The following is a 21,643-nucleotide window of genomic DNA, read 5'->3' on the forward strand; positions in this document are numbered from 1 at the left end:
CCATCAAATAAACACATCAAATACAGTATATGTTCTCTACTCAGAATATTTATGTTTCAATAATCCTCCTATTTCAATAGTAAGTACACAGAATGTTCTCTGCGATACTTTAGAATCACTGACTGCTGAAGACACCATTCATTATCATATTAATATAAGAACCAGCCGGGACTGTACACTGTCAGCACAAATAAATGGAACAAATAATACAGCATTGGTCTTACCGGGTTTATGCAGATGTAAGATGTTGAACCGCACAGTCACTGCCCGTCATTGGTGGAATGTCTGCTGCTGTGAACGTGTCACAGTGAACATCCACATTGTTTTCAGGATTGGAGGGAACCAGCAAAGCTGTTTCAATGCGGGTCTGGGAGTTGTATACTATGGAGAGAAAGATGATGGATTAATTATTGAACTAAAAGTGAGTTCAGTGCGGGTCATCTGTATAAGTGTCAATGAGGTGATGGGGACTGGAATTTGAATGGTTTCCAGCTCCATTCACAGTGTTGTTATTTTCCCGCTGGGTGATAGCACATGAAGTGGATCTGCTGAGCCCGAATCAGGGTGTTTAGATTGAGCACCTGAAGGATTTCCAGTGAATGTGTTCATAACAGAGATAACGTCAGGATGTATTTTCTAAAATAAGTCCAGCATTTACTTTTGTTCAGAGATACAGCACTGAAACAGGCCCTTTGGCCCACCATCAACCACCCATTTTCGACTAATCCTACACTAATCCCATATTTCTACCACATCCCCACTTGTCCCTATATTTCCCTACCACCTACCCATACTCGGAGCAATTTATAATGGCCAATTTACCGACCAGCCTGCAAGTCTTTTGGCTGTGGGAGGAAACCGGAGCACCCGGAGAAAACCCACGCAGACACAAGGAAAACTTGCAAACGCCACACAGACAGTACCCAGAATTGAACCCGGGTTGTTGGAGCTGTGGCTGCGGTGCTAACCACTGCACCACTGTGGCGCCCCATTGAGGAGACTAATTTGCTTTAATCACAACATGAATTTAAATCAACCAGCAGTCTGTGAGATCGCCGATTGGAATGAAATTCAAAGTAGAAACAGAGAGATGGTGACTGTGGGAGTTTAACTCACAGATAGTGGAGAGATCACCGCCGGCACTTGTCAGTGTGAAGAGATCATCAGGAACACTGTCCAGCAACAAGCGACCATCCTGAGTGTCAATGGCTCCAGTCTGAACATCATCATAATCACCGGGGACCAGACCTGAGAGGAAATAATGATTTTCACAAAAAGCACATGGTAACACTGAATATTTAGAATGATATTGTTAGACGCCAATCTACTCAGGCTTGCCAGGTTTGACTGTGATATTCAGCTGGAATGAGATTTGAGGCTGACGAATGGTAGGACCATGTCGTGCCGCGGCAGTTGAGTCATCATAGGCCCGTCATATATTTGAAACGGCAGCCAGCAATCGATTGAAAGACAGGAGCACTGTAGGACATTGGGTGGGAGGACTGACAACTGGTGTGTTTGTAAGATGGCAGCAGTCAGAGCAAGGGTGGAGCCCAGGTTTTCTCATGTCTCCCTGTACGTGTTCCTCCAAGCGGCAATGGCAGGAGGGAAGCGCTTTTCCCATCGGAACGGGTGGAGGAGGCCGGCTAGGCTGGCAGGCAGGGCCTGGCAGGAGATTGAGGAGGAGTTGAGCAGACGTGAGTTAGTCCCATGTAAGAGGCTTCAGTGCAGGAACAGGATCAATGCCCTGATGTAGTATGGCAAGGTGAGTGCAGTGCCTTACATTAAGCTGACAGCCTTAAATGTCACACAATATGAAAATGAAATTGGAGGAGGGTTGCCCCCACTCATTGGTTCAGATCCTCCTCCATCAGATCCTCCTCCAGCTCAGTGACCACCTCCCTGATATGGCACAATCTTCAGTGACACTGCTGCTCTGACATTTGCAGGAAGCAGAGCCTCTGATGGTAAACCCACTCGTGGGTAACATCATCTGCACTCAAGAAGCTGCTTGCGTGCTACTGTGCTGCCCTGCTAATCCACACTCTGTTCCAGCCTCACGATTCCTGTCCCTCTCTGGGTGCAGCAGACCAACCCTTGGGGACTGCTGTTCTCTCCATCTCTGATGCTCCTCCACAATGGGAGATATCAAAACAGGAGTGGATGACACCTATTGTAAATTGCTGCACTCACTTCTCAAACCCTTCATTGTTTTCATTTTTTATACCTATCTTATAAGTCAGAGAGGATGCTCATTCTGAATACCTCTGTTGTGATCGCCAAGATCGGTCAGCCTCCAGATTGCCAATACCGTGATTCAATATCTCTCCCCCTCCCTCCAGTGCCACAATGCTTTTCACAGCCAAAACTGACCTTCCTCTGAACTTCCCCTTGGTTATCGATGGCGAGTCTCTGAAACTGTTAGTCTCGCCCGCCTTTCACTAAATTGTGAATAGTTTGGAAAATTGCCATGAATTTCCTGTTTTCTTTGCTCCGTTATCTGCCCAGCGTCTTAAAGTGGAGCCTCCACCAACGAGCTCGGTCGACTCGGGGAATATCACCTAACTGTGTAAGGACGTCAGGTATCCTTTGCACCGCTATCCAGCGGCATTTTCACTCCCAGACTGTGGTCACTGTGTAACAAAATTCTGCCCTCCATTTAAAAGTCACGTGTATCCCATTGAATCACCCATCCAACATACACGCAAATTTCACATTGCACCGCCAAGACAACAGTGTCAGAAAACATCATGAACTGAAAGTTTCATTCCATTATACTACTGGATACAATCGGGATGATTTTGTAGAAATCCAAATTATTTCTCCATTTTTTTAAACTAAACTCACTCAGCAAATCTCCATGTCTTCAGCAGCATCATTTTCGGGCGAGTGAGTTCTGATTGATTTAATTGTTGATTTTAGATATCAGACAGAGTGATGGATTAAAAAACGTGATGGTAACAAGTAAAAATGTACCCACCCCGAATTCTAGAGATCTTCCCTTCAGGATATTCTGATCCAGGATCCGTGCCACCCAAACTGTAACTGGTGTAATATTCAATCTGATTGAGGGACTCAATGGAATCAGTAACTGTTAAACACAAACATGGATGGTTATTGGAGAGATTGATTGGCACGTTCGAATAAATAACATAATACCGTCATCATCTGGTGACAATGTCCTGGGACTTTGTATCTGACGTGATTGTGGAAAATTCATCACAGGGACTGCAGTGGTTCAAGAGCAACTAGGGTTGGACCTTAAATGTTGGCTCATACAGCGAACCGTTAAAACAATACGCAGTACAGCCGGTCGGTCAGATTTCAGACATCAGAGCAGAGACAATAGTGTAAAACATAGTCAGTGAGCACAGTTTCTTAATCCAAAATCCCTCCACCCTTTCTCTTTCCCTTTCAGAGTCTCAAACGGCAGGTGGTGGGGCTCCAAAACCGAGCCCCACCCCGGATAATGGGGTAGAAAAGTGTGCAAGGAGGGCAATAACGGATTTGAAATTCGAGTCATAGAGTCGCACAGCATAGAAACAGGCCCTTCGGCCCACAGCGTCCATGCCCACCATAATGCCTATCTATACTATTCCCCCTGCCTGTATTAATTCCACATCCCTCTATGCCTTGCTCATTCAAGTACCTGTCCAGATGCCTCTTAAATGTTACTACTGTTACACTCTCCACCACCTCCTCTGGCAGCTCATTCCAGATAAACACTATTCCTTGTGTGAAAAATTTTATCCCCTTTAAACCTCCTCCCTCTCACCTTAAATCAATGTCCTATAGTTTTAGTCACCCTTAACATGGGAAACAGACTCTGGCCAGTTAACCTATCTATGCCTCTCATCATTTTATATACCTCTATCATGTCCCCTCTCAGTCTCCTTCGGTCCAGGGAAAACAGACCCAGCCTATCCAATCTCTCTTTATTAATCAAGCGCTCCAAGCCAGGCAACAGCTTTGTGAATCTTTTCTGAACCCTCTCTAGCTTAATCACATCTTCCCTGTCGTGCAGCGACCAGAACTGCACACAGTACTCCTAGTGCAGCCTAACCAACGTTATGTGCAACTGTAACATGACGTCCCAACTTTTGTACTCAATGCCTCGGCCGATGAAGGCAAGCATGCCATTCGCCTTCTTCACCACCCTGTCTAACTGTATTGCTACTTTCAGAGAACTATGTACATGCACCCCAAGGTCTCTCTGCTCAACAACACTCCCAGGGCCCTGCCATTCACCGTTTATCTCCTTCCCTGGTTTAACTTTCCAAAATGCATCATTTCGCACTTGCCTGCGTTAAATATACCATTTGCCAATCACTTGCCCACTTTCCCAGTTGATCTATATCCTGTTGTAGCTTTAGATAACCTTCTTCACTGTCCACTATACCACCAATTTTGGTATCATCTGCAAACTTACTAATCATGCCCCCTGCATTCTCATCCAAGTCACCAATATGTATGACAGACAACAGAAGGCCCAGCACCGATCCCTGCGGCGCACCACTGGTCACAGGCCTCCAATCTGAAGAACAACAATCCACTACCACCCTCTGCCTCCGATCACTAAGCCAATTTTGTATCCAATGTGCTACCACACCCTGGATCCCATGTGTTCGAACCTTCCGGAACAACCTACCATGCAGGACCTTGTCAAAAGCCTTGCTAAAGTCCATGTAGACAACGTCCACCGCCCTGCCCTCGTCAATCCTCTTGGTCACCTCCTCAAAAAACTCAATCAAATTCGTAAGATATGTTTTCCCACGCAGAAAGCCATGGTGACTATCCCTAATCAGACCTTGCCTTTCCAAATGCATATAAATTCTGTCTCTCAGAATCCCTTCCAATAAATTCCTCACCACTGATGTAATGCTCACCGGCCTGTAGTTCCCTGGCTTATTCCTGCTACCCTTCTTACATAAAGGCACAACATTAGCTCTCCTCCAGTCTTCCGGTACCTCACCCATTGCTAATGATGATACAAAACTCTCTGCCAGGTCCCAGCAATCTCCTCCCATAGCCTCCTAGGATACACCTGGTCAGGCCCCGGAGATTTATCCAACTTAATGTGCTTCAAAACCTCCAACACCTCCTCCCTTGTAATGTTGATATGCTCCAGGATATCGCTGGTCCCTCCCTTGAACGCATTAGCTTCCGTGACGTTCTGCACGGTAAATACAGACGAAAAGTATTCATTTACGACCTACCCCATTTCCCGTGGCTCCACACATCGATTACCACACTGATCCTTAAGGGGACCTACTCTCTCCCTAGCTACCCATTTACTCTTAATATACTTATTGAATCGTTTAGGATTCTCATTTATCTACCAAGGAAATCGTCTTTGTGTGTTTTGTTGTAACCTCAGAAATTTATCTCAATGGTTAAATCGCTCCTTAAATATATCACAGGACAAAGCTTTCATCGATTTTCTAGTGTTGTTGCCCCAGTATCATGAAGTGGAATTTGTAGATATTATGTTAAGCTTCAGAATACAAAGTGTCAGAATAAGTTTTTTTGTAGAAACCACTGATTTCAGGTAAGGAGTTCCTGATGGGAACGTGTTTCTGATCCAGAAATCCAGTCACCTCGAGAAATAAAATCTGAGTCAATGTGACTGTCTCCTCCTGAGAGCAGTGATTATTTATGGTCTAGTTTAAATGGAATAAAATTACATGAAAGTTACAAACAAACTGAAATCACGTTCTTTAACCATTCGCGATGGGTGGGAATCTTCCCAAACCCATTGCTCATCTTACTATACACACTGATATAGACACACTCGCACTGTGATAGGCCACCTTCACAGGGTGATAGTGAACGGATTTCTGACAGTGTTCAGTCAGTAAACTGACCATTAAAATGGGGTATTTAAGTGGAAGTGACATTTGTCTAGACAAAATTCGGTATGAAATATAAAACACAGACCTGAACGCCGGATCTGATAGGAATCCTTGCCAGGTGGAATATTCTCAATCTCTTCATAAATTGCTTGGTATAAACCAGCCGGTGAACCCTTGCCACCAGTGACAGAACCTGTCAGATGAAGGGTAGGGAGATTAAAGTTTAGTTGCAAACCACGAGCGTTTAACAGTAAATTATCTGCGAACACATCCAAATCACAGAGATGCCGATAGTAAAGAGACAAAGCCAGGTATTGTGAATGCAGAGTAGTTTTGTTGTGCATATTTTCGGATAAGTCTATGTATCCATTTTTTTTGCATTCTCATATATTTACCTGCAGCAGACTGGGGACAAATTCAATCAAGTTTGTTAGAAACGATCTCCCCCTGACAAAGCCATGCTGAGTTCCCCGATTAGTGCCTGCCTGTCCAAGTGGAGATTAATCTTGTTCCTCAGGATTTTTTCCAATAGTTTCCGTACCACTGATGTCAGATTCACCAACCAGTAATTATCTGGTTTATCCCTGCTATCCCTCTTGAATAATGGTACCACATTCACTGTCCTCAGTCCTCTGGTACATCTCCTGTGATCAGACAGGATTTGAAAATCTGTGTCAAAGCCCCTGCTATCTCTTCCCTTGTCTCACGTAACAGTATGTGGCACATCCTCCCAGGGCGGTACTGTGGCACAGTGGTTAGCACCGCAGCAACCCGGGTTCAATTCTGCGTACTGCCTGCGTGGAGTTTGCAAGTGCTCCCTGTGTCAGCGTGTGATTCCTCTGGGTGCTCCGGTTTCCTCCCACATGCCAAAGAATTTCAGGTTGACAGGTAAATTGGCCATTGTAAATTGCTCCTAGTTTAGGTAGGTGGCTGGGAAATAAAGGGACAGGTGGGTATGTGGTAGGAATATGAAATTAGTGTAGGATTAGTATAAATGGGTGGTTGATGGTCGGCACAGACTTGGTGGGCCGAAGGGCCTGTTTCAGTGCTGTATTTCTAAACTAAGCTATCTCATCTGGGCCTGAGGATTTATCCATTTTAAGCCCACTAAAACATCTAATACTTCCTACCTTTCAATGTTAATTTATTCAAGTATATCACCATTCCCTTCCCTGATCTCTACACCAACATCATCCATCTCCATGGTGAACACAGATGAAAAGTAATAATTTAAAACCTAATCTATGTCATCCGGCTCCACACAGATGGCTACTTTGGTCCCTAATCGGCCCTACTCTTTCCCTGGTTATCCTCTTTCCATGAATATACTTTAAAAACTCCTTGGTATTGTCCTTTATCTTGCTCACAAGTGTTTTTGCATGCCCCCTCTTCGCTCTCCAAAGTCATTTTTTAAGTACGGCCTGTGCTTTCTATACTTTTTTAGGGCTTGCGCTATTTTCAGCGCTCTGAATCTGTCATAAACCTCCTTTTTATTCCTTATCTAATCCTCCATAACCCTTGACATCCAGGGTTCCCTTGGACTTGTTGCTCCTACCCTTCAACTTTACGGGAATATGTTGGCCCTGATCTCTCCTATTTCCTTTTTGAAGGTAAGAGCCCATGGGATCCAGGGCAATTTGGAAAATTGGATCCAAAGTTCGCTTAGTGCCGGAGGCAGAGGGTGACGGTCAAGAGTTATTTTTGCGATTGGAAGCCAGGGACCAGTGGTGTACTGCAGGGATCGGTGCTGGGGCCATTACTGTTTGTAATGTACATTAATGATTTAGACGTGGATATAGGAGGTATGTCAGTAAGACCGCAGATGACACGAACACTACTGGTGTCATAAACAGTGAGGAGGAAAGCCTTAGATTGCAGGACGATATAGATGGGCTGGTAAGATGGGCGAGGGAGTAGCAAATGGACTTTTATCCTAAGAAGTGTGAGGTGATACACTTTGGGAGGACTAACAAGGCAAGGGAGTATACAATGGATGGTAGGACCCTAGGAAGTACAAAGGGTCAGAGGGACCTTGGCGTACTTGTCCATAGATCACTTAAGGCAGCAGCACAGGGAGATAAGTTGGTTAGGAAGGCAGATGGGATACTTGTATGTATTAGCCGAGTCATATAATATAAGAGCGGGGAGGTTATGATGGAGCTGTATAAAATTATAGTTAAGCCACAGCTGGAGTACTGTGTACAGTTCTGGTCACCACTCCAAAGGAAGGATGTGATTGCACTGGAGAGAGTGCAGAGGCGATTCACCAGGATGTTGCCTGGGCTGGAGCATTTCAGCTATGAAGAGTGACTGGATAGGCTAGAGTTGTTTTCTTTAGAGCAAAGAAGGCTGAGGTGGGACCTGATTGAGGTATACAAAATTGTGAAGGGCATTGATATGATAGATAGGAAGAAACATGCTACCTTAGCGGCGGGGTCAGTAACCAGGGGGGATAGATTTCATGTAAGGGGCAGGTGTTTGAGAGGGGTATTGAGGAAGAAACTATTCACAAAGAGGATGATTGGAGACTGGAACACACTGCCAGAAGGGGTGGTAGAGGCAGTACCCCTCACAAAATTTAAGGTATTTAGATGAGCATTTGAAATGGGATAGCATGCAAAGCTAAGGGCCAAGTGCTGGGTAACGGGATTAGAATAGATAGGTGCTTGATGGCTGGCACAGACACGTTGGGCCGAAGGGAGTGTTTCTCTGCTGCATAACTCTATGACTCCATGACCTGATCTCGTGCTTGTGATCGTTTGCAAACTACTTCCAGTCTAGTCAAGTTACAAGGCTCGATCTTTTCAGCTTTATGATTGTCTTGTTACAGAGGCTGTTCTGGCCGGGTCCTTGGCAGAGATAACAGGTCTATGCTGTCCTAGCTATGGACTCTTTCTTATTCAGAGAGAGAAAGAGAGATTTTTCTATAAGAACTCAATATTATTATGAAAAGTGCTTTTTATTAAGAGGTCCATTTCTTATAATAAATCAGGAGTGGGTTAGATGGGTGAAATATGAGTGCAAGCGTAGTTTTGGAATGTCGAATCACCGCTGGTGAATACAGGAGGTCCTATACAAGTATCACTTGTCAAAATAACTGACAGGCCCGGTTCGACAACTCGCGATTGGATGCCCAGAGCCCGAATCTGAAGGGCAGGAATTGATACCCAATGGATGAAGGAAGATGAACAGTCAAATAAATAGCTGAATGCACAGCCCAAAAAATCAAATTATCTTCCTGATCCATTGTTACAATAAGTAAATTCTTCCAGAGTTTCATGTATTATGTGATGAACTCTCACAGTGAATGTGAACACTTCAAATCACTCTCCGTTTTGAATGTCACATTTTATTCATTCTGGAGCACCTTGAATGGAGAAAACCAGCAAAAACGACTGCAATGTATTTCTAACAAGGTCACCTGACAGTCCATAGAAAGCTGCATTGACCGAAAGTCTTGCAAGTATATGACATGAAATCTGCGATTTTCTGTTTGTTCCATGGTAAGATATGAGCCTCACCTCTTCTGATTGACTTTTTCTGTATAACCACCATCAGTGAGACCAACACACAGATTAGCAGGACTCCGAAGCAGACTGCAACTAGGATGGAAGTAGTTTTATATCCCTGTTCTTAATGACAAAAATAAAGAAAGGTTTAGCACAGACACAGTCCATCTTGTGTGATAAAATATTTGCAAGAAGTATTTAATAATTATATCCACTGCTTCCAGGCAATGAGTTGGGCTGAACATTCCCCATTATGTGGTGCACATTGCACCAGAGGAAAGTGTGAAACAATCTAAATTACAGAGACAGTGCCCCCATGTTTCTGATCAGTGCAGGACAGTTCAGGTACAGCCAGAAACTGGGATTAGCGGAATTTAAACTGGACCATTTGAAATATGCGGTGAGGCAACAAAATGTTCCAGTCAATGAGAACGTGCACATAGCATCTTCAGAAAATGACAACAATACCAATTCAACTAATACAAACTCCAATGCTAGCTGGACTATTAATAATGGTAAGTACCTGCAGATGTGGATGGGAAAGCAATTGGAGGCACATCGAACCCTATGGAATATATTGTACAAAATGTTCAGGAGGATGAAATTTCAGCACTTTCCATTTAAACGATAAATACTGTTCTTAATTTCCCGAACTAATGAGTCAATTTAACAAAACAAGGTACCCTAACCCTACTCTCCAAACCCTGCCACCCTCACCGGAACAAATTACACTGGCATCTTCCTTGTGATCACAGTCAGATTGAGCCGGTGATGAGGAAGGACAGTCGGCCAGAGAAGATTCACTTCCAGTGCACTTCACCTCATCCAGCCAGATAACATCGTCACCCTGAGAAGAAGTAGCTCCTCCGGGGGCCAATAGAGCGTGACCACAACCCAGCTGTCTGCAGACAACATTGGCATCGGACAAATCCCAGGAGTCATCACAAACCGTGCCCCAGCTGTTATTGCACAATATCTCCACTCTCCCAGAGCAGTTGGTGTTACCTCCAAACAGGCGCAACCAATGTCCAGAATCTGGCAAAGAGAATCAATTATTATTATTGATGTAGTATAAGACAGGAGTACAAGTCAGATAGTTGGTATAATAAAGAGGAAGTAGCACCTGGTGAAAGTACATGTTTACAATCATATTCTCGAATGCAGTCCTCTGATCGATGGAGCTGCTCCTCAGTTACTTTTGCTTCTGTTGAGAAGAGAAACATGCTGACTGTATCAGCCACCAATTTTTGAAATGACACTCACAGATTGAGACGTGTGTTGTGTTACCTGAACAAATAACACCAGCATCCTCCCTGTGTTCACAGTTGTGTTTCCCCCACGGTTCTGTTTGACACTGCCAAAGGAACGATTCGTGTGAAATACACTCCATCCCCTCGAGCCAAATGGGTCCAGGTCCTTCTCCGAATGACAGAGTGTAATAATCGATAGAACTGAGGGGACCGCACTGTAACTGTTTACAGATCACTTCTGCATCAGGTCCATCAAGTCTCTCCGAGCACACTGTTCCCCAGGTGCCATTGTAGAACACTTCCACTCTCCCCTCACAGCGATGCTTCCCATTCACCAGCCGCAGCTCTTTGTGCTCTGTCAATGACACAATTGATATCCAGGTGTTTGGATTGATAACTCGTTGTATGTTCATACTGCACAGCTCAACACATGCTGCACCAGTTGTGTTTACTGATTTCCGGTAATTATTCAAGAAAAGCGATAGAAAAACACCGGCAGCCCATAATGTATTAAAGAATAATCAACACGGATTGAACAACAGAAAGACAAACAACGTTACTGAATTGTTTTCAGACGTTACAGAAAGATAACGGGGATAATGCAGTCGACGCAACATGCACGTTTTTTTCAGAAGGCCTCCGACAAGGAACCACATCGTGAGATCATGACTGGGGTCAGAGCATGTGAAGTCAAGAGATCAGTGGAAGAATAGTATAAGACGAGCTACAAAGCACACTGTCGGGTTTAAATGTGGTAACCCAGAATGGCGGAAGGTGGGAAGTCGTGTTCCACAGGTCTGGGGTCACTGCTGCTCAATATTTACAAAAACGATTTTGACTTAGACAAGGGAGACATGATTTCAAAATTTCAGATGACAGCAATTTGGGGATATAGTTAACACTAAGAACAACAAATACGAAATACGGAAGACGTTAGTAAAAGAGCCGAATGGGCAAACAATTGCCAAATGAGTTGAATACAGATAAGTCTAAGGTGGTCAGTGTTGATAGGAAGAATAAAGAGGCAACGTACTTCTTGTAAAATAAGGATTAAAATGATGTATAACAGCAAAGAGACCTCGGGATACAGGGGCACTAATCACTTATAAAGTGACAGAAACCGAAGCTAGTGATCATAAATATAGGATGATCATGAACAAATCTAATAAGATATTCAGGAGAATTATTTTTTTTAGCTCGGAGTGGTTTGAATTTTGAATTCCGAACACATGCAATTGTTGAAGTGATGAGCGTCGATGCCTTCAAGGTAAAGCTGTATAGGTACATGAAGAAGAAAGAAGTAGGCGGATATGCAAAGAGGGTTAGATGCAGTGATATGGGGCGATACTCGTGGGCAGCATAAACACCACATTGACCAGTAAGGCCGAATGGCCAGATTCTGTGCTGTCCATTGTATGTAATTCGATGTCATATCTTCCCTGTGAAGCCATGTGCACAACACTACGGAAAATGGGCACATGGAAGCACCCTTACCTGAACACAAGACCCTCACATCTTCTTTATGAGAACAGTCGTGGTTACCCCACGATGCTGAGGGACATTCCCAGAGAAATGATTCGTTACCGAAACACTTCAGTTCATCCAACCAAACTGGCCCTGAGCCTCGTTCACAAGATGCCGGAAGTGCCAGGTCCAAGGCCTTTCCACAACCCAGCTGTTTGCAAACCACGTCAGCGTCCGCCAGATCCCAGGAATCATCACAGACTGAACCCCATATCCCATTGTAATAAATCTCCACTCGGCCAGTACATGGGCTTCCACCGTCAGACAGCCTTACCTGCACGTGGTCTGTTGGACAACAGTACAGGAGGATTATACTTTCAATAGACATTCACCTCATCACTCAATGCAACTCATTGCACCATCACCAGCTTTAAAACAAGACATGTTAAATGCGCCTGCGACAGGTAAATAAAGCTATAAAACAGAATATCTGTTTACACATGCTTCTTACACAGAATGTAATGAACAGAAATGTTTCAGATATCCTACTACATCTGGCTTTGACATGTTATGTTCTCCAGTTCCCATTTTATGTTTTGAACGCTGTGTACGTTGTTGTACAGGCGATCACTCACACGAATAACAATTAATTTATACCCATGTTTTATTACTGTATATGTTCGTTGTCCATGTATGTTACCCTTATCTGTTATCTTGGTCAGACATTTACTGTCATCTCCTATTGCCTTTATCTTGAATTGCAAGTGACTTGCATTTATCTAGCGCCATTAACGTAATGCAACATCCCAAGGCGCAGTACAGGAGTGATATCAAAGAAAATTTAACACAGAGCACCAAAGAATATATTAGGTCACATGACCAAAAGCTAAGTCAAAGAGTTTGCTTGTTATGGAGTATCTTGAAGCAGGGAAGAGAGGTTGACAGGCAGGGAGATTTAAGGAAGCAATTCTGGAGCGTGTGACCTTTGCAGCTAAAGGCACGGCCGCCATGGTGCGCAATTGAAATCAGGAATGCTCAAGAAGCCAGAACTGGGAGCTGTCAAACTGGAGCCGATTGCAAAGAGAGGAGCTGCGAGGCCAGGAAGGGATTTGAAAACAAGGATGAGAAATTTAAAACCGCGCATTGCTGGGAAAAGTAGGTCAGTGAGCAGAGGGCAGATGCCTGAGTGGCAATTGGTCGAGACAGCAGAATTTGCAGAGGTTGGAACTAAGGAAGCCAGCCAGGATTACATTAGAATTATCGAGTCTGGAGGGTAAAGGGCAATCGACAAGAATAGATCACGGCAAATTCGGGTGATGTCATGGAGGTGAAAATAGACAGTGTTAATGAAGATATGGAGATTTGGTAGGAGGCTCACCCCGGGGTCAAATGTAACACCAAGATTACAAGCAGTCTGCCTGAGTCACAGACAGTTGGTGTGGCGAGAAATGGAGTTGGCAGCAAGGAAACATGCGATGGGGACTAATGGTTTCTATCTTTTCAATACTGAGTTGGAGGAATTTTCTGCTGATGCAGTACTGAATGTCAGACTGGAATTCTGACAGTGTCCAGGCTGTGGAGGGCTCAAGAGAGTTGAATGTGAGGTAGAGTTGGATACAGTGAGATACATGTGGAAACTGAGGCTCAGTTTGTGGATATCACTGAAAGGCAGCATGTAAATGAGAAATGAGGTATCAATGGATAGATCCTTTGGTGACACTGCAGGTGACTTTGCAGGAGCGGGAAGAGAAGCCATTGCCGGTAACTTTCTGACTATGACTGTACAGATAAGACTAGAACCAGCTGAGTGCAGTCCCACCCAGCCAGGGGATAATGGAGAGGGGTTGGAGAAGAATTTCATGATCAATCATATCAACATTTGTAGACAAGTCAAGAAATAGGAGGAGGAAACGTTTAGATTTGTTACAATCACTTAGGATGACATTTGTGACTTTGATAAGAGTTATTTTGGTCTTGTGGTGTGGATAGAAATCTGATTTGAGGAATTGGAACATGCAGTCCATAAAAGATGAGCATGGATTTCTGAGGCGACAACACATTCAAGGACGTTGGCGAGCAACGAACAGTTGGAGCTGGGGCAATAATTTGCATGGACAGGTGGTTAATGGTTTCTTTCTGAGGAGAGGCATGATGACTGCCGATTTGAAGGAGAGAGGGCTGAACATGAAGAGAGAAAGAGAGAATCGTTAATATTGTCAGCTGTCATGGGACCCAGGAAGGGAATGTCTCTGTTCAGTATCTTAGTAGAAATAAGGCGCACACAGCAAGACGTGGATTTCATCAACAGCATAGGTTCAGAGAGAGCGTGAAGGACTCTAGGAGAGAAACAAGAAAAGCGAATTCAGGGTGATGGTGCGGGGTGGGGTTGAACAACTGATAGGAAGTTAGGCCCGGTGGATTGGGGAAGAAAGGTAAGTTGTGGAGGCGACTGAACAGATATTTTTGAACTTTGTGACAAAAAGTCTAGGAGTCCTCTCATTTATTTTTGGAGTTCAGGGTGGACGAGGCAGGGGAGTGGTTCAGGGGGAAGATTTATGATGGAGAAGATATGCTGCGCGTTTCCTTTGCCTTCCTGGATGATCATTGTCTAACGGGTGGTTTTAGCAAAGAAGAGCAGGACCCGATGATGCTTTATGTGATTGATCCATTCAGGATTATATTACCAGATTGTTGGCCAGATGTCACCCAGCCTTTCTGCTTTTTTAAAATTCTTTCATGGGGTGTGGGTGTTACTGGCAAGGCCAGAATTTCTTTTATCCACCCTATATATTACTTCCAATTCATACTGGAGAATGTAACGTCCACAAGTTCTACCCTTGAACATCAGTCTTGCAATATACAGTATCTTCGTGTAGAACTATGTTCCAGGGTCGTGTTGATTATAACATTATCATAAATCGATGTAATATTAATTGCATAACAGAATCACTTACTTTTGTAAGGATGGGACTCTGTCTTTGACAATGAAGACATTTGAGTAATTTTAGAGATAAACCATACGTCTGAACAGAGAATATGCAGACCTCTCTGTCCAGACAGGCTGCTGCTATTATGTTCAATGAGCAGACGAAACTTGTGAGGCATATTATCAATTGCTATTGTCTGTAAAATATCAATGATCTAAACTAACAATTATATCAATATATGACTGTTGGAGTGAACAAAGAGGGCAGAAAACAGGATCTCTCTGCAAAATGTTGGACAGGATCAGGAAGTGTCATTGGACAATTGAACTCCAGATGTGTAGACCTCCTGGCTGAGCAGGAAACCAGTATTTAATCTGGACGAGACAGAAATGATTGGACTAATTGCTTCAGGCACTTTGGGGAATAAGAATCAGGATGTGACCCATCAGATAGAGAAGTAGAAGACAAGGAGAAGACACATGGCTTCTGTAGGCGGACATAAATGTTGGGTGGAGCTGAACATCTACCTAACTAAAGAACAAGATGACATACTCTACTCTGTCCAGTGACTGAGTGTGTAATAACCATTCGGCACTGTAAACTTCTGACGTGAAACGATGGAATGTATTGAATGCCGCTGTGTCCGAAAAAAATACTTACTGTAACCAATCGGTATTAAATCTGAATCATTAACTATCTCATATGTTGTAAGTTCCACTCTGTCATATTTAAATAAATGTTCGTTGGAACAACCCCAAACTATCATTAGCGAAATATCAGCACGGTTTTGTGAAGGGTAGGTCGTACCTCACAAACCTTATTGAGTTTTTCTAGAAGGTGACCAAACAGGTGGATGAGGGTAAAGCAGTGGATGTGGTGTATATGGATTTCAGTAAGGCGTTTGATAAGGTTCCCCACGGTAGGCTATTGCAGAAAATACGGAAGTATGGGGTTGAAGGTGATTTAGAGCTTTCGATCAGAAATTGGCTAGCTGAAAGAAGACAGAGTGTGGTGGTTGATGGCAAATGTTCATCCTGGAGTTTAGTTACAAGTGGTGCACCGCAACGATCTGTTTTGGTGCCACTGTTGTTTGTCATTTTCATAAATGACCTGGAAGTGGGTGTAGAAGGGTGGGTTAGTAAATTTCCGGATGACACGAAGGTCGGTGGAGTTGTGGATAGTGCCGAAGGATGTTTTCGGGTACAGAGGGACATAGATAGGCTGCAGAGCTGGGCTGAGAGATGGCAAATGGAGTTTAATGCGGAAACGTGTGAGGTGATTCACTTTGGAGGGAGTAACAGGAATTCAGAGTACTGGGCTAATGGGAAGATTCTTGGTAGTGTAGATGAACAGAGAGATCTTGGTGTCCAGGTACATAAATCCCTGAAGGTTGCTACCCAGGTTAATAGGGCTGTTAAGAAGGCATATGGTGTGTTAGCTTTTATTAGTAGGGGGATCGAGTTTCGGAGCCACGAGGTCATGCTGCAGCTGTACAAAACTCTGGTGAGACCGCACCTGGAGTATTGCGTGCAGTTCTGGTCACCGCATTATGGGAAGGATGTGGAAGCTTTGGAAAGTGTGCAGAGGAGATTTACTAGGATGTTGCCTGGTATGGAGGGAAGGTCTTACGAGGAAAGGCTGAGGGACTTGAGGTTGTTTTGGTTGGAGAGAAGGAGGAGGAGAGGTGACTTAATGGAGACATATAAGATAATCAGAGGATTAGATAGGGTGGATAGTGAGAGTCTTTTTCCTCAGATGGTGATGGCAAACACGAGGGGACATAGCTTTAAGTTAAGGGGTGATAGATATAGGACAGATGCCAGAGGTAGTTTCTTTACTCAGAGAGTAGTATGGGCGTGGAACGCTCTGCCTGCAGCAAAAGTAGACTCGCCAACTTTAAGGGCATTTAAGTGGTCATTGGATAGACATATGGATGAAAATGGAATAGTGTAGGTCAGATGGTTTCACAGGTCGGCGCAACATCGAGGGCCGAAGGGCCTGTACTGCGCTGAGATATTCTGATTCTAATTCTAAAAAACAAACATCGGTCGAGGCTTTCATTCTGCACAATCCAACTTCCCCAGAACATATGCCTGCATTGACATGCTGCACAATGGAACTTTCAAGCATCTGGTCCAAAACATCTGTCTACTTTTATACACAGCCTAATGAAACTTACACCAGAACAACTCCCACACAGCTACCTGCTCTTATATACTGTACAATGGAACTGATTGCAATCTCGACGCCGGATTTTATACCACAGCTGAGAGTCCAATTCTGTATTCTATTTATCACAAAATAGAGATCTTTCACCTCTATCATCATTCACCTCCCTTCCTGCCGCAGCCCATCTGCTGCTGAAATGCTCACCCATGCTTTGTTGTCTGTGGAACAGCATATTTCAATGTTCTCCCGGGTGATAACCCATCCTGCATCCTCCAGAAACATCAGCTCATCCAAAGCTTTGTCGCCTGCCCTCCATTAAGCCCCTCTCAGGAACGCCACTGCACTCACTGTTATCCCTGCTGCCAATGCATCGAGTTTTCAATTATGATCTTCATGTTCAGACACCTTCATGCTCTCCCCCTGCCATCAGTATAACCTCCTCCAGCCTGAATCATTTCGAGAGCTCTGCATTTATCTGAATCCAGCTTCTTGTACATCTCCCACTTCCATCCCCCACAACTTTCAGTCTAGCCTTTAACTATCTAACCACCCAGATGAGAATTTCCACCCCAAACATCTCTGTGTCTCCGCCTCTTCAAATCCAACCATCTGACTAAAAATTTAGTCACCCACTCTAACATCTCTTTGTCTGGCTCTGTGTCAGTTTTCTGTCCGATTACATTCCTGATAAACTCTTTGTGATGTATGTGTTTATTGAAAGTTCTGTGAGAAAAAAGTTCTTGTTGTTTAATTGTGTCCGTGTTCTCTCTCCCTGAACACCACCCCATCCATCCCCAGCTCCCCCACCGCCCACCATGCTCATCCCCTACCCCCAAATGAAATTACTGATTTGAGACACCCAGGAACAAGTAACCTGTATTATCACTTTTCTCAGCAGATTAGACATTTCACTTCTTTGTTATTGTAAAAGCAGTGAAGAATTTGTTTACCTGAACACAGGACCCCAACATCCATACTGTCAGTGAGAGACGAATTCAATGTGAACAAACTGCAGTTCTGGAGCTGCAATTCATTTCCTCCACATTGGACATCATTCACCCAGATGGGTCCTTCACTCTTTCCGTCCTTTGAATAGTTATAAGCGGCTGTCGCTTCACCGCAGCCCAGCTGTGTACAGACCACGTTGGCATCATTCAGGGTCCAGAGTCTGTCCTGCAATCTCCTCCAGCTGCCGGTGTAGTAAATCTCCACTCGCCCATCACACCAGCTTCCCCCGTTAGTCAGCCTTAGTGACCAATTTTCATCTACAATATGAAACACAATGGTGAAATTGAAGCATAATTCACTGCCACCAGAAAAAGTATTAATTTTGATGGTTACTATTTCTGTCATCATTGTTCAGAAGGCGTGTCGGCAGATGTTGCTCACCATCATCTTTTATCAGTAAATACATTTTGGAGACATACCGAGTCGCTTCCGCTGTTTAAACTGGGGGCCAAGGGTAAAATGAACTGGAGGTGAGCGCGGCACATACCGGCAATGGATAAGTGATGAGACCGAAGGGTGGTGCAGGGGCTTTAAATAGCTCCTGACAGATGACAGTTCCTTTCATCCCATATGGAGAGAAACAGACAAGTTTACGTTGCCACAATGCTTCCGATGACATCTCAAGTCGCCTCACAGGCAATGAAGCACTTTTGATTTGTCGTCACTAATGCAATAGGTGACAGACCCGAGGGACTGAAGGTTGTCCTCCTGTCCACATGTACTGATATTTCCTGCTCTCGCCCTGTACTTGAAGCATCATCAACGTTTCTTCCAATTTCTCCCCCTCATTTTCACATAGTCCATCTTCAAATCTTCCATTCCCTTCCACAACATCTGTGTCTCTGATTCTGGGGACTCTCACAGTTATCTTGTCTATGATTCCTCACACCACGAATACTAGAATGACTCTATCACATTCTTCCACTTTCTCCATCTGCATTGTATCTGTCTGGTGATGCAACCGATCATACCAGTGCTTCCAGATATGTCGTCCTTTTTCCACATCCGAGGACTCTCCTCACCTCCTCATCCACCCACCATGGTTGACAGGGCCCCATCACGTCCATTCCATTTCCCATACTTCTGCTTTAACCCTTTCCCCCCTCGCAGAACCATGATAGGATTCTGCTTCTCCTCATCTTCCACTCCATCAGCTTCCATATTCAACAGATGATCTTCCATCATTTACACCACCTTTAATGTGATACCACTACCAAGCACATCTTCCCCTTCCCTCCACTTTTAACATTCCAAAGGGACCATTCCCTCTGTGACACCCTGATGCACTCTTCGCACTCTTCAATCATTCTCAGCAACCCTTCCCACAGGAACTTCCCAGGCAAGCGCAGAAGATGCAACCACTGCCTTGTTACCTCCACCTTTCTCACCGTCCAAGCCGACAAACATTGCTTCCAAGTTAAACAACGATTTGCTCGTACTGCTTTCTCTTTAGTATACTGTATTTACTGTATTGACTGATTATGATGCTTCTCCTTTACATTGGCACAGCAAACACAGTTGAGTGATTACTTTGCAGAACACCTTTGTTTAGTCTGCAAGCTTTACCTTTATCTTCCAGTTGCCTGTCATTTTCATTGTATACTCCACTCCCACTCTGATCTCTCCCTCCTTTTTCTCCTACACAGTTCCAATGAAGGCTAACATAAGTTTGAGAAATAGCAAATTAAAAGCAAAATACTGCAGATGCTGGAAATCTGAAATAAAAACAAGAAATGCTGGAAATACTCGGCAGGTCTGGCAGCATCTGTGGAGAGAGAAGCAGAGTTAATGTTTCAGATCAGTGACCCGCCTTCACAACTGACAAATATTAGAAACGTAAAAGGTTATAAGCAAGTTAAGTGGGGGTGGGGCAAGAGATAACAAAGGAGAAGGTGTAGATAGGATGAGGTTACAGAATAGCTGACCAGAATGACATGGAGCAAAGATGTGTTAATGGTGCGTTGAAAGACAAAGCATTAGTACAGAAAGGGTTTTAACGGACTGAAAACTGAACAGCCACAAGTACAAACATAAAAAAACAGTGGGTAAACCAACTGAACAAACTAAGATGAAATAATATAAAAACAAAAAAAATTAAAAAGGGAAAAGAAAAAATAACTAAAAATAAAAGTAAAATGGAGGGCCCGTCATGCTCTGAAATTATTGAACTCAATGTTCAGTCCGGCAGGCTGTGGAGTGCCTGATCGTTAAATGAGATGCTGTTCCTCGAGCTTGCGTTGATGTTCACTGGAACATTGCAGTAATCCCAGGACAGAGATGTGAGCATGGGAGCAAGGGGAGTGATGAAATGGCAAACAACCAGAAGCTCAGGGTCCTGCTTGAGGACTGTTGGAGGTGTTCACAAATCAGTCACGCAGTCTGCGTTTGGTCTCCCCAGTGTCGAGGAAACCACATTGTGAGCAGCGAATACATTATAGTACATTGAAAGAAGTACAAGTAAATCGCTGTTTCATCTGTAAGGGGTGTTTGGGGCCTGGAATAGTGAGGAGAAAGGAGGTAAATGGGCAGGCATTACACCTCCTGCGATTGCAGGGGCAGGTGCCGTGGGAAGGGGATGAGGTGGTGGGGTAGCGGAGGAGTGGATCAGGGTGTCACGGAGGGAACGATCCCTTCAGAATGCTGACAGGGGAAGGGAGGGGAAGATGCGTTTGATAGTGGCATCACGCTGGAGGTGGCGGAAATGGCGGAAGATGATCCTTTGGATATGGTGGCTGATGGGGTGGAAAGTGAGGACAAGGGGAACCCTGTCACGGTTCGGGGAGGGAGGGAAAGGGGAGAGGGTAGAGGTGCAGGAAACGGGCCAGACACCGTTGAGGGCTCTGAAAGCCACAGTGGTTGTAAGGACCTCCTATAAGGACTCCATTCCATTCTCCCAGTTTCTCCGTCTCCGTCGCATCTGCTCTGATGATGCTGCCTTCCATGACAGCGTTTCTGATGTGTCTTCCTTTTTCCTCAACCGAGGATTCCCCCCCCCCGCCCACTGCGATTTGCTTGTACTTCTTTCAATGTAGTATACTGCATTCGCAACAAAAACGACTTGAGAGGGTTACAGCAATGCTAACCATCAAACAAATGCTCCAAATGTATGATCTGTTCAGAATATTCCTGCTTTAATAAGCCTCCTATTTCTTTATTAAATATAGAAAATGTACCCTGATACTCTCTTCAATCATTCTCAACACCCCTTCCCACAGGAACTTCCCATGAAAGCGCAGGAGTTCCAACCACTGCCCTGTTACCTCCACCTTTCTCACCATCCAAGCCCCAAAACACTGCTTCCAAGTGAAACAACGATTTACTTGTACTGCTTACTCTTTCGTATACTGTATTTACTGTGTTGACGGATCATGATGCGTCTCCTTTATATTGACAGACCAAACACAGTGGAGTGATTACTTTGCAGAACACCTTTGTTCAGTCTGCAAGCTTTACCTTCAGCTTCC

The 21,643-nt window shown here is 44.3% G+C and overlaps 1 protein-coding gene across 1 annotated transcript; it reads right to left on the reverse strand.

The window, feature by feature from the left end:
• Window positions 1–11,424: 11,424 nt before the first annotated feature.
• On the reverse strand, window positions 11,425–18,426 carry LOC137361865 (scavenger receptor cysteine-rich type 1 protein M130-like). The gene is made up of 3 exons (XM_068026469.1): window positions 18,122–18,426; window positions 12,126–12,420; window positions 11,425–11,512 (listed from the first exon to the last, which is right to left on the reverse strand). Exons 1-3 carry the CDS (start codon window positions 18,144–18,146, stop codon window positions 11,425–11,427), a joined length of 408 nt encoding a protein of 135 aa, XP_067882570.1. The 5' UTR covers window positions 18,147–18,426.
• Window positions 18,427–21,643: the final 3,217 nt, after the last annotated feature.

Source organism: Heterodontus francisci, unplaced genomic scaffold (genome assembly GCF_036365525.1).
Source record: "Heterodontus francisci isolate sHetFra1 unplaced genomic scaffold, sHetFra1.hap1 HAP1_SCAFFOLD_101_1, whole genome shotgun sequence".
NCBI lineage: Eukaryota > Metazoa > Chordata > Chondrichthyes > Heterodontiformes > Heterodontidae > Heterodontus > Heterodontus francisci.